This window comes from Schistocerca piceifrons, chromosome 4 (assembly GCF_021461385.2).
Source record: "Schistocerca piceifrons isolate TAMUIC-IGC-003096 chromosome 4, iqSchPice1.1, whole genome shotgun sequence".
Lineage (NCBI taxonomy): Eukaryota > Metazoa > Arthropoda > Insecta > Orthoptera > Acrididae > Schistocerca > Schistocerca piceifrons.
Genome location: NC_060141.1, coordinates 29,535,325 through 29,549,927, shown reverse-complemented (window position 1 = coordinate 29,549,927; position 14,603 = coordinate 29,535,325). Strand labels below are relative to the sequence as shown.

The 14,603-nt window shown below is 40.3% G+C and overlaps 1 protein-coding gene across 2 annotated transcripts in view; it reads left to right on the top strand.

Moving 5' to 3' along the window:
• The window catches only part of LOC124794677 (protein FAM193A-like), a 225,302-nt gene that overhangs the window by 19,556 nt on the left and 191,143 nt on the right, over positions 1–14,603 (top strand). For both annotated transcript variants that reach the window (XM_047258212.1, XM_047258211.1), the window contains exon 7: positions 6,305–6,415. In XM_047258212.1, coding sequence (XP_047114168.1) covers positions 6,305–6,415 — 111 coding nt within the window. The remainder of the gene's footprint in view (positions 1–6,304; positions 6,416–14,603) is intronic.

The following is a 14,603-nucleotide window of genomic DNA, read 5'->3' as shown; positions in this document are numbered from 1 at the left end:
GTTTATATAGGTCAGGAACAGCAGACGTCCTATGATCATCCAATGACTTTACAAGCTTAGAGAGAGAGAGAGAGAGAGAGAGAGAGAGAGAGAGAGAGAGAGAGAGAATGACAGCATCAACTGCAGTCAATCTAAGATGACTGCTCAGCTTGTATCCTATATCCTAAATCATTTGTATAGATCAGGAGCACCAAAGGGACTATAACACTTCGTTGGGGAGGTGCAGATATCACTTCTGTCTTACTCAGTGACTTTTCATCAGTTGCTGTGAACTGTTAACCTTTCTAACAGGAAATCACAAATTCAGTTACACAACTGATGCGATACTCTGGATACTCTGTAGGCACACAATTTCATTAGTTGTCACTTGTGCAGAACAGTGTGAAAAGCCTTCTGCAAATCTAAAAATATGGGATCCATTTGACATCCCTTGTCAATAGCACTCCTTACTAGGAAGGTGTCCTCAACGGTGGGATTGATTTTCTGCATCTATCAATATAATGACGTAGGTTAAGGTACAAGGAATTACACCTTGCAATCATTCACGCTGATTGACCCTTGAATGTGAGTAATTGATGAATTTTTTTTTTTTTTTCCCGGAGTGTTGTGTGATGCTCTATAGCTTAAAAAGTAACAACAGTTTACAGACTGCTTCCGTAGCTTGATGGCTAAGATACTAACTACACATCCAAAGGATTGTCCATTAAAATCACATCAGGTACAACGCTTTTTGATTTTAAATCTGTATGGGAATGACTTTGATAATTATTTTTATTCAATTAGTTGGTGTACATGCTATTTCTTTCATTTGTATTTCTTTGTCACATTATTTTAATCAACATTTTAACTTCTTCAGTTGCTCTTATTTTTTTCTTACTACCATTCTTTTTTCCACTTGGAAGCTTTGTGCATGTGAATTTAATTACTTTTATTTATCTATGATAATATTTAAACACTTAAAAATGCCGATCTGTTGGTCAGAAGTCAATAGATGAAATAATCTGTTTATATTGACAGTGCAGTAGTGTCAGGAATGTATTTTTCATTACAAGATGTACATCTTTTTGGGTGGCAATCCTTATGCAAACATTTAAAACATCAATTTTCGTTGTGCTATGGACAAAATAACATGGATTACAAACTAAACGAATGAAGAGACTATCAGTAAAAGAAAATTGAAGCAAAATGAGAAATTGAAATATTGAATGCTGTGACATGGATGAATTAAAATGTCAGATGACAACATGAAAGTAATTAAATCAAAGTTAAAATATAACAGTAATCAAAATTACATGAACATGACTGATTGGAAGAAAACGGATAGTAAATGGTTTATTTCACACCATGACAGATATGGCATAACAAATGAATAGAAAAAAGTACATTTAAACCAATTAACTGAATAAAAATAATCCTCAAAGTGATTTCGATAAAGATTTAAAAATAAGAAACAAATCTCTGTACCCAATGAGATTTGAGCCAACAATCTTTTGCACATGGAGTTCGTCCTTTAACCATCATGCTATGGAACCAGTCTGTAAATTGTTTCATTTTTAGAGCCATGGAGCATCACGCGAAATTTTTGCGATTACTGGGAAACGAGGGCCCACCAGAGGGAATGGCTGTAGGATGTGAATCCTTGTACCTTAACCTACACCACCATATAGATTGTATCAAAAAGTCAATCCCACCATTGGAGATGGTATTGATTGTGTTGGGCACTGGTGTACTTTACATACAACTAGATTTTAAGACAGAGTTTCATTGTCCAAATTATTAAAAACACCTCACACTGAAGATCACATTAAATCTCAAGCTTCTGAAAAGCTTTGGTAAACTTCAGGAATTTCCCTTCTTTTAAATTTGGCATGCTTTTTTCGTTGATTCTGCAACAGTGGTCTGACCTGTTTTGTGTATCTTGGGTGATAAGTTCCATCTCTTATTAATTTATTTGGTAAATAGAAGGTGTTTCAGAAGTGATGTTTAATATTCAGGGATGATCATTTGAAACAAAAAAGGTCAAGTAAACATGTGCTCTAAAACGCGTACCATAAGAGCTATGAGCAAATCTTGATCTTCAATACTGTGAAGCAAATCTCTTCTACTGCAAGCTCTTAGCTTTCCATATATTAGACAGTGGTAGTATGGATCAAAACAAGAGAAAAATGTCCAGTAAATGTGCTCTAAAATCCATACTTTAAAAGGTGTGAGCACTTCTTCATTAGAAGAGTTGTGTTTGAGAGTAGTGGAGATGAAAAAGTGCTCGTAGCTTGTAAGGTATGCATTTTAGAGCACATGTTTACTGGACATTATTCTCTTATTTTGGTCCATACTAACACTTCCTAAAATATGGAAAACAAAGAGCTTGCAGTAGAAGAGATTTGTTTCACAGTATCGAATATCCAGAATTGTTCATAACTCGTAAGGTATGTGTTTTAGAGTCCATGTTTACTTGACTTTTTTTGTTTTGAATGATCAGTTCTGTCATATCCATGAATATTGACCGTCACTTCTGAAACTCCTTGCATATACCAAATGCCATCAGTCTCTTAGTTTGGAAGCAGTGGAAACTGCAACTTAGGAAGGCATCAAGTGAATTTTTATTCACTTTATTAAATGGATATGTTTTACATTTATTTTAGGTGAGTGTGGGTGTTTCAGTATTCACTCTTGTTACAGTGACCTCATAGTCACTAATCTCTGCACCCAGTATGATGCTTCCTTTTTGTTTAGAGGTATTTTGTTGCTAAGAGATCAAGTATGTTTTCAACCATTTGCACTTTGGCTGTGCTTCTGAACTAATTGTTCAAAAGAATTTTCTGAGAAAGCATTCAGTAAGATTTTGTATCGTGTTTTATGCCTGCCACCTGCTTCAAACCTGGATTTTTGCCAAAATATTGAGGGTAGATTCAAGACACCACCAACTGAAATTGTATGAGTGAGGTACCTATTTGAAATCAAATTCAAGTTTTCTTTGATCTGCATCATGTGAGTTGGTGGATTTTGTTGCAAGGTAAATTTCTTCTGAGAGCAATGAACACTCCACCACCAACTGTATTTAATCTGCCCATTCTGTACATATTTAGGTCCTTTTAAAAAGTTTTAGCTGAACATATCTCCGGCTTTGGCAGTCTTTCAATACCTATGATTTGAGCTTCATTGATTTCTATTAGCGCTTGAAACCATGATTTTTTTCTCATCACAGATACGAAAGTTTATAAACACAATACCGATTGTTGCTAGGTCCACCTATGGCCTGTGTGTGCCCTCTACCCTTGTAGCCTGACACGATTTCTGTAGTTTTCCAAGACTCTCTAACTTAAAAAACTGTCCCGTCCCCACCACACAGCCCTCGCTACCGTTGTAGCCATTTCCTGTGTGTAGTCGGCCCCTGACCTACATCAAGCGGAGCTCTGAGTTGCAGCGTGTAAGTCGCAGAACTATCTGAGCCTCTGATTCAGAACTTCCAATTGACTCTCCACCAAAGGACCACAGTCAATTCTGTCGATGATGATGCTACAGATGGTGAACTCCCCCTTCATCTTGCAAGCGAGACTGGCAGTCTTCACCACTCCATCTAGCTGCCCAAAACGAAAGACAGTCTCTTGCAGTCCAAAGTGGCACAGATCGTTAGTACTGACATGGGACATCACATGCCGTTGGCTGCATACTGTGCTCTTCTGGAAGTACCTGTTCCACATCTAGAATGACTCCACTCTGTATGCGTGCACATGGGATTCCTTCCTTGTTTAGGCACCCATATCTTTGAGGGCCCCATTACATGCCTAACCTTGGAGCTTCCAGCTACCAGTAATCTCACCTGTGAATTGTGAATGCTCAGACCATCCGGGCCGAGAGGATTCCACGGCAATAGTGCGAGCAACTGCATCTAGCTCAGGATCTGTGTCAGACACAGATAGCATGTGAAACCTTTTCCGCAGACAAACTGGGGAAGCCCTCCAATTGGCCCCTGGAAAATCTTTTGCTGCCTCTACACCTCGGAATTGTAGTGCAGGCAGTACCTGGGGAACCCACAGTAGTAGACCGATTGGGGGACGTGTGGTATGTGCTGGACCTCACTGGGATCTCCATGTTCAGCCTGCCGCCCCACAGTGATGCCCATTGGCAACAGCCTCCAGCTCCATGATCGAAGCCAGCACCATCTGGAGCTGTGAGCAAAGGGTCACCATCTGATCCCGCATCTGAACACATTGGTGGCACTTCCTATCCATACCAAATATGGCAAAAATGTGCCCTAGACCATTAATGAAATGCAGGACTGTGCCTGATAAATGCATATAACATGCATAAAATATAGGAGTTTAAACTAAAGAGCACAGAGGAAATTTAAAGTAAGTTGTTTCTTATGAGAATCTGTGTCAATTCACAAGTGAAACGGTGTACCTTGCTATGTTTATGAAGTCTACTGCTTAACTGAAGGATCTAACTGCTGCCTCATCAGTGCCTTTCCCAAGCCCCCTACCTCTTCCAATATATACCTTCTCTCTTGATGTCCCCTTCTCTCTTCCCATGTATCACCTCTCTTACAGTGTGTACTCTCTCTTTTGAGGACCCCTCTGTTCCTTCCCATGACTCCCTCTCCATTCTCATGTATCACTCTTCTTCCAATGTATACCCTCTCTTTTGATGTCCTTTTCTTCCTTCCTGCATGGCCCCCTCTATTGATCTGCCCCACTTTTTCCATCTGCCCCTCATCCAGCCTCTCAGCCTCCTTCCTCTCACCACCTCCCCTCCTTCCATTTTGCCCCTCTCTCCCCCTTCACTCTCATCTCCCATTGTTCCCCCTTCTTACGCCCTCTTGCACCCCTCTCCTTCTGTTATCTACCTCTCCCCCTGCTTGTCAGTCACCTCTCCTCGACTTGTGTAAACCACCTCTCCCCCACTTGTCCACCTTCCCCTTTTTATTCACACTCACCCATTCCCTTATCCCTCCCCCTTCTTGTAGCCGCTCCCTTTTTTATGCCTCTCCCTCAGCCCCTTTGCTCGCCACCTCTCCCCTTCTCTGGCCCATCTCTTCCCTTCTCCATCCCCCTGCCCCTCTACATTTACCCTCCACCAAACACCCAATCACTGTCCCCTTGCCCCTCTACATTTACCATCTCCCAAACTCTAGTTCCCTTTCACCCAGCCGCTCCCTCCTCTCCATCGTACTCTCCATCCCCCACCCATCGCTGATCGCCTCCTCCTCTCCTCCGCCATGTGATCTGATCTGACCCATCCCACTATGGTGCCCCCTACACACACACTGTGCCTGCCTCTCAGACCTCAAGGCCCCTGCACCATATTGTCCCTTCTGTGCACTACGCTCAGCTTCTCCTGCACCACACTCAGCCTCCCCTGCGCGTCACACGGGTATTGCCCCCTACCTCCTGCACAACGCACAGGCCTCGTGCGATCCTCCCCTACTGGGGCGACTGCGCCCGCACCCCCCCCCCCCCACCCTCTCATACCTTGCTGCTCCCCTCTCACCCCTTGCAGCTCTCCTCTTTAGTAGAGCCCCCTCCCAGCACCACAGCCCCCTCACTGCAACATGTGTGGCTCTCTGGACCATTTCCTTCACACCATGTGGGGTTGTCCCCCATCCTCTACCTCTCACGCCACAGGAATCCTGCTTCGGGCATACCCCCACTCTGCCACTTCAGGCAGACCCACCTTATCACCCATCACATGATCTCGCGACACAACTCCCCATGCACACTCTCCCCACACACTCCTCTGTGCTCCATCTCTGCTGAGTTCGAGACCCACGCATATCCACGTGGTGCCCTGCACTCTCTCGTGGCTCCCTGCAAGCCATCATCTCCCACTGCAGTCTGTTCCTGCCACCTTGCATCCTTTCTCCTGGCGCCGTGCACACGCATCGTTAGCACTCTCTGTCTCCTCACTTGCACCATCCCCTCTCGCACCACCTAACCATCTTGTGCCCTTCTCCCTCCATCCCCTCACTGTGCCTACTCGTTGCCATTATCTCTTCCCTGCTCTGACTCACTCACACTCTTTCTGACTGCTCTTCCCAACCCCGTTCTGACCCACCCTTTCTCCGCTCTATTTCACATCCACTATGTCCTCCCCATCTGTTCTTGCTGTCTGTATATGAGGATATTGTTGATGCCGTTAACATTTATTATGCATTGTTAATTTAACAGAGTTATAGTATTACTTAATGTGAAGTGTGCCCATTGATAAGTAAATATTACTATGCCGTAAGTGTGCACTGTATTTGTGGATAACTTTACAATTTAAGTTTAAATTTAATGGCTATGCTGATCTGTTTCCTATCCAGCCAAGAGCAGGCAACATTGAAGGCAAAGCAGAGGATGCTGCGGGAAGACTGGGAACTCTTTAAAGCACAAAGAAAGCTTATTCAGCAGAAAATGTGGAACAAAACAGCAAGGTATTAAACAATTTTGTTTCAAGCTATTAGTGCCTATGGTAGTTTCCATATCAACCTAAAATGTGTTATATACACAGTTGTTGTTAGCTGTAGTAAATTATTTTGACCACTGTCGATCCTGTTTCATTGATATTCCGTGAATTAAACACAAAATCTCAATTTATTGTAAAATGTTAAGGGTTTCTTGAAATAGTGAAGCCTGAGTGTGATATTCATCTAAGAAATGTCATAATGATTGTTAGTTTTCAGTGATGTTTGAGTAATACAGTCGAATCTAGTCCCAAATCATATGTTTTTGTGTAATTACTAGAATATTTAACTGCATGGCTCAGAAGAATTATGGGAACACATGTATCAATGTCTGGTATATGATGTCTATTTTCATTGAGGTGGTACCTATGGTCTTACTGCATAGCCTGAGATCTTCACTTTCAATGTATGCAACAACTAAAGTCATTTGCCGTCTATTGGCTGTGTTATGCCTTAATGTATCAGTTGACTCCTCAATAGGAAGGTAGTACCAGTGTCGCCTTGTTCTGTAGTAGGTACACAGATGGTGGTTGTTCGTCAGAGCAGCATCTGTTTTTACTACAGGAAGGTGTGAAAGAAACAAAGATTAGAGAGTGGTCAGTATTGAACAAAACATTTTGTGTGAGAAAGAAGTGTATAGGAAGTGTTTATCTGAAAATTTTTAGGAATCACTAGAAATTTTATTTCCACTGTACTATGTTCTCGTCATATATCATATATCCAAGCGCTGAGGAGTAAAATGAATGAATTACTTGTTTGAATTGATGAATTAATTGTCAAACTCAGTTGATACTATCTGCCCCTCCAAATGCCATGTGACCACTGGTGTAGATGTGGTAATTATTGCAAGACTTGAGTTTCCATCTCATTTCTAAAAGCAGAAATGTTTCAGACCAGTTGCCACATTCATCAGGGATTGTCATACATTAAGAACATATACATTAGAATTTCATATCAAATCATTTGTAATAGTAAGTGTACATTTAGCAACTGTAGAAAATTTTAATCTGTTCATAAATTGTGTTGAAGCTCTATGGGCCTTTTTAAGAGTACGAAAAAGAAAAAAAAAAAAAAAAGAGAAAAAAGACGTAGTGGTTGCCATTGATTTCAATGTAGATTTTCTTAATTCTTCCAGTAATGATTCATTGCAGGTGGTGGTGGTAGTGTTATCATTCAACTTAGTTCCTGGTGTAAACTTTAGGGTAGCTTATTTGTCAGAAGTAGTCATTGATAATGTCTCTATAAAAATGTCGAATGAACAAAACTATTATTTCAAAACCAGTAGTTAATGGCCTCTCAGACCATGACAATCAGTTCCTTATATGAAATGTTGATCCTGACCAGGATACATAAGCTACTAATATTGAGTCCAGGAGAGTAATCAGTAAGCCAAAAATTGATTGTTTTAGGGAATTCCTCAAAGATATGAACTGAAGTGAATCAATGAAAAATCCATTGTGTATTAATGAATTCTTTACCTTTTCTGAACACAGTTTTGCCTCAGAGTGATTCAGCGTGAACTGACGTCTACAAAAATGAATGATAATCACACCAGGTAATAAAGTGAAGACAATATGGCATATAGCGAAGGAGGAGACTGGTAGAACCGGAGATGAGGAGCAGATAATTTTGAGAGTAAATGTCACACTGTAACAGTGTGTGAAGAGCTCCAAGCTTTTATTACAAGCATTTCATAATTTGAAAAGATGTTGGGGTATGTAGGTCCTGCCATGGAATATCTCAGATCGGCCATTACACCCTCCCTTTACAGCATAAGTAATCTCCACCATATTCAGCAATAGTGTGTTCCAATGGTTATGGTAAAATATCAACAAAGTTTAATAAAGAGTGTTGTGAGTTTATTAACATATTAAACTACTCCTGATCTGATCATGTAAGTGTAGAAAAGTTGTGGAATGTTTTCAAAGAGATAGTATCGACAGCAATTGAGGTATATATACCACATAAATTAATAAATGATGGTACTGATCCCCCTGGTACACAAAACGAGTCAGATCGTTGTTGCAGAAGCAACGAAAAAACCATGCCAAATTTAAAAGAACGCAAAATCCCCAAGATTGGCAAAGTTTTACAGAAGTTCAAAATATGGCACTTACTTCAGAGCGAGATGCTTTTAATAATTTCCACAACGAAATTCTGTCTCAAAATCTGGCCCAAAGAGATTCTGGCCATACATAAAGCACACCAGTGGCAAGCCGCAATCAATACCTTCACTGTGTGATAACAATGGTGAAGTCACTGATGACAGTGCGACTAAAGCAGAGTTATTAAACACGGTTTTCCGAAGTAAATATTCCTGAATTCCAATCAAGAACAACTGCCAAGATGAGAAACATAGAGTAGATATCCTCAGAATAATGAAGCAGTAAATCACTTAATAAAAGCAAGACCTCCAGTCCAGATTGTATACTAGTCGGGTTCCTCTCAAAGTATGCTGATAAAATAGCTCCATATTTAGCAGTTATATACAACCACTCGCTCACAGGAAGATCCGTACTTAAAGACTGGAAAATTGCTCAAGTCATACCAATACCCAAAAAGGGAAGTAGGAGTAATCCGCTGAATTATAGGCCTATATCACTAACGTCGATTTGCAGTAGGGTTTTGGAACATTTACTGTATTCAAACATTATGAAGTACCTCGAAGAAAACGATTTATTGACACACAGTCAGCGCAGTTTCAGAAAATATTGTTCTTGTGAAACACAACTAGCTCTTTATACTTATGAAGTAGTAAGTGCTATTGACAGGGGATGTCAAATTGATTCATATTTTTAGATGTCCAAAAGGCTTTTGACACCATTCCTCACAAGCGTCTTCTAAACAAACTGTGTGCCTATGGAGTATCGCCTCAGTTGTGCAACTGGATTCGTGATTTCCTGTCAGAAAGGTCAGTTCGTAGTAATAGACGGAAAGTCATCGAGTAAAACAGAAGTAATATACGGCGTTTCCCAAGGAAGTGTTATAGGACCTCTATTGTTCCTAGTCTATATTAACGAAATAGGAGACAACTGAGTAGCCGTCTTAGATTGTTTGCAGATGATGCTGTCATTTACTGTCTTGTAAAGTCTTCAGACGATCAAAATGACTTGCAAAATGATTTAGATAAGATATCTGTATGGTGTGAAAAATGGCAATTGACCCTGAATAAGGAAAAGTGTGAAGTTATTCACATGAGTACTAAAAGAAATCGGTTAAATTTCGATTACGCAATAAGTCACACAAATCTGAATGCTGTAAATTCAACTAAATACTTATGAATTACAATTACAAATAACCTAAATTGGAACGATCACATAGATAATATTGTAGGTAGAGCAAACCAAAGACTGCGATTCATTGGCAGAACACTTAGAAGGTGCAGCAGGTCTACTAAAGAGACTGCTTACACCACGCTTGTCCGCCCCATTCTGGAGTATTGCTGTGCGGGTGGGATCCGCATCAGGTGGGACTGACGGATGACATCGAAAAAGTACAAAGAAGGGCAGCTCATTTTGTATTATCACAAAATAGGCGAGATAGTGTCACAGACATGATACGTGTATTGGAGTGGCAATGATTAAAACAAAGGCGTTTTTTTTTTTTTGTGATGGGACCTTCTCATGAAATTTCAATCACCAGTTTTCTCCTCCGATTGCAAAAAACATTCTGTTGGCACCCACCGACATAGGGAGAAATGATCATCGCGATAAAATAAGAGAAATTGGGGCTCGCACAGAAAAATTTAAGTGCTTGTTTCTCCCGTGTGCCGTTTGAGAGTGGAACGGTAGAGAGACAGCTTGAAGGTGGTTCATTGAACCCTGTGCCAGGCACTTTATTGTAAATAGCAGAGTAATCACATAGACGTAGACGTAATTCAATTGTGTAGCATTTCTTTTTTCACTGGAACATTTCCCTATTTGCTGAAATACAGGGTGTCCCACTCAAACCTCCCTGATTTCAAGGACCCAGGAGAGGAAAAACGCTATAGATATGACAATGAAAAATGCACCACATTGTAGAGCGTCTCAAAGAATTTATATTCCTGCATCAGAAGTATTGTCACCAGTGTGCAGCATGGTCGCATGAAGTGAAAGTGGTGACTCCACAGCAGCGCGTGCAAGCAGTAGTGTGGTTTGCTGAAATAAAATCGCCGATTCCTGTGCAAAGAAATTATCATCGTTTCTAGCAACAGAAAGTGTTCTGAAACATTCTGGCGGTGCACGTTACGGAGTTTCAGAAGAGGCAGTGGAGGAAATCAGACAAACGTTTCTCAGAAGCCCACGTAAGTCAATTCGTCAACCATCTAGGCAACCTTATGTACCTTGATCAACATTGCATTGTGTAGTTCACCAGCATCCTCTTTATGTGTGCCTACAAAGTGCAAATTCTGCAACATCTGACACCGAATGACAAACCACGCCGACAACAATTTGCTGCGGATATGCTGCAGTGTACTGATATGGATGCCAGCTTCCTGGAAAGATGTTTACTCTCAGATGAGGCAGCCTTTCATCTGTTAGGAAGGGTTAATAGGCATAATGTTCGGATTTAGGGTTCACAAAATCCGCAAGTTGTCATTGAACATATTTGTGATAGCCCTAAACTAATCATATGGTGCAGGCTAATGCACGATGGGATTGTCGGACCATTCTCCATTGCAGAAGAAACAGTGAATGGGTCAGAGTATCTGGACATGTTGGAGCAGTTTGTGTACCCTCAGATACAAGACTTGCAACCCAACATCATTTTTCAACAAGATGGAGCTCCACCGCATCGGTCAATGGCTGTTCGCAAGTTCCTGGATAGGAAATTTCCTAATCATTGGATCGGACACAGTGAACCCATTGCCTGGCAACCAAGTTCACCAGACATTATACCGCTTGATTTCTTCATGTGGGGATTTATGAAGGACCGTGTGTATGCGGGCGACCAAAGTGGATGATATTCCTACACTGCGACATCATATCACTAATGCAATTGCAACAATAACAGAGGAAATGTTACAAAGAACTTGACAAGTTGAATATAGACTCGATATTCTTCGTGCTACACATGGTTCGCATGTAGAGGTGTATTGATGATAAATAAATTCTTTGAGATGCTCTACAGTGTGGTGCATTTTTCATTTTTTTTTTTTTTTTTTTTAATTCCCCCTGGGTCCTTGAAATCATGGAGGTTCGAGTTGGACACCTTGTACACTGAAGTTAAGGCTCTGTATAAGAAAGAAGATTAAGAATTACCATCAAACTTCCATCTGATTTCACTTTTGCCAACTTTCTTGAAAATTTTAAAAAATATGATGTACAAGCATCTCCTTGGCCATGTGACTACAAATAATATGTTACAAGAGTCACAGTTCTGATAATGAGGCTATTTACATATACTTTGTTAGAGAATAAACTACAGGTTGCTAGTATAGTATGTTAAGTTTCAAGCATTTTTGACTGTGTAAATCACACTGTACTTTTAATATAATAGAAGGAAACATTCCACGTGGGAAAAATTTTATATAAAAACAAAGATGAGGTGACTTACCGAACGAAAGCGCAGACATCTGCTTGTGTATGAATGTGTGGATGGATATGTGCGTGTGTGCAAGTGTATACCCGTCCTTTTTTCCCCCTAAGGTAAGTCTTTCCGCTCCCGGGATTGGAATGACTCCTTACCCTCTCCCTTAAAACCCACTTCCTTTCGTCTTCCCCTCTCCTTCCCTCTTTCCTGATGAGGCAACAGTTTGTTGCGAAAGCTTGAACACTGTACTTTTAGGTAAATTAGAATATTATGATGTCATGTGAAATGCCACAAAATGGTTTGGATTGTGTTTCTCTAATAGGAAACAAAAAATGTCAACAGGAAAGAGCCTGTATTAAACTGTCAACCATTATCCATCTGGGATCTACTTGTAGTTACATGTGGTGTACCACCAGGTTCTAATTTATTATCACCCTTCCTTTTTGTTGTGTACGTCCTGAATGTGAATGACAGTCAAAGTCGAGATAGGTATAGGACACTAAATGGAGAAGTAAAAAGAGAAGGGTTAAAAAAGGAAAAACAGGGTGTGGAAAGAAAGAGGTGAATATGTCAATAAGATGATTGGTGGGACTTCAGTGATGAGACATGGAGAAAAGGGAAGTCAGTGTGTATTTCAACTAGTGAAAAGTTACATTATAATAAGGTTAGTGATGGTCAATGGACAAAATATTTTAAGGATTTATTCCAGGAAACTCAGCCTGAATTTTCATATAAATGTGAGGTGAGGATGCAACAGGAGCAATTGTGCTGTTTGGATATAAAATTTTTCAGCAGGCTGTCAGGAACTGTTAGATGAAGAAAGCGCCAGGATATGTATCAATATACCCAGAAGTGGTGAAGTTTGGTCCACCAAAATTGTTGGAGATGGTAAGGAGGCTGTTTGAAAGAATATTAAATGGAGATGAGGATACATTGGAATGGAAAATGTTACATAAGATGGGTGCATAAGAAAGGGTCACATATAATGATCCAAGTAATTATAGGGTGTGTCCAAGGTACTGAAAGATCTGGTAGAGAAAGAGACAAGTCACAGGCAGCAAGGTGGGCAAACATGATTCTGAGCTGGAAGGTCGGTAATGACAATATCTTCACAATGAAACTAAAATGTGAAAAACACTCAAAGATTGGCCTGCGTTTATTGACACAGAAAAAGCATGTGACAATGTACTCACCAACAAACTGTGGGAAATGTTGAAAGCAGGGTGTATAAGACCCGGGAGATCCGGGAAAAATGCGGGAATTTTTTGATCCAGGAGAAAACCTGGAAAAACACAGGAATTTTTTAGAACTCTGGGAATTTTTCATTGAGACGTTTTCAGTTAAATTTTTATTGGTAAGAACTGATGCTCTAACAAAGGATATTTCTGTATCCTGCAACTGCGCATTAATACTTCAAAGATAAAACATAAACGAGAGAAAAAGAGAAAATAACTTACATTGCAAGGGAAATGCACCATATACAACGGTGACACGCAGTGCTCGTGCAAGCATCTGCCAACAGCAAAATGTGTCAAAGGCTTTAGGAAGACAATTCAATGATTCATAACAACAAATTGCCTCCGATGAGTATGAAGTTACAACTGTTTACATTACATTCGTTTTAGCAGTTACGAGCGGGCTCATGCGCATGCGCAGTTGAGTCGTGTTTTAGTAGTAGATTCTCCTGCTTCTGGCTACAGGAATGTGGCTGCTGGCTGAGCAAGCAGTCACAGCAAGCAGCTAGATGCTACCGGGAAAAGGGGCGCCAAATTCATATTCTTGAGGAAAAAAACTTGTTTTACAAAGTGCATAGCATCCAGCACACGTTTGTCTAGAGATTGTTTATATGATTTTGAAACGCTTCCCTGTTGGTTTTGAACATTTTTGAACACATTTTAAGTTGATTTCTGAATGAGTAATAAGTTGATTTTTGAATGCGTGCATAGTGTACGTGATGTCTCTGTCAGGAGAATCTTCGTCGCATCTAGAAATAAACTTTCCACAGACAAAAGAGGACGAGGCCATACGAGCTGAGCAGAGTAAAGCCGAACGGATGAATGCCAGTCGCTGTCTGATTATGTAGTTGATTGGGTTTGCGAATGATCAGCGTTATTATAATTACTAGTGAAATCCATAGATTCAGACTACCAGAATGGAAATAAATGACTGAAAGGAATAACAGGTGAGAAAGATTACATGCTATCTTCTCGGTGTATCCAAGAAAATGAAATTTTCACAAATTTTTGACCAGATCGCTATACTAGTAGGGACCAGTTGTACAGTCCCCGGCTAGCAGCTGCTTAAGTTCTATTCTGTAAGTAACATGGAAAACGTGTTGTATGGGCGCGTAATAATGCCTACCTGGAAAATAATTGCGGGATAACTAAACCTGTGATTCTGGCAGGGTTAGTGAAGTTAATCGACGAACAAATTTTGACAGTAGCAGGAATAGCTACAGAATTGGTGATGACAAGATTGTTTGTTAGAACGAGGAAGGAGAAGAAATGGGGACATCACACGAATTATGGAAGAATAAGACGATCCCAAATTTATATAAAATTTTTGTAATACTACTTTACGATCTCACGCTTGAGAAACTGGTGCGTATGAATGAAATGTGAAACTATTTCCTAACATAAAGCTT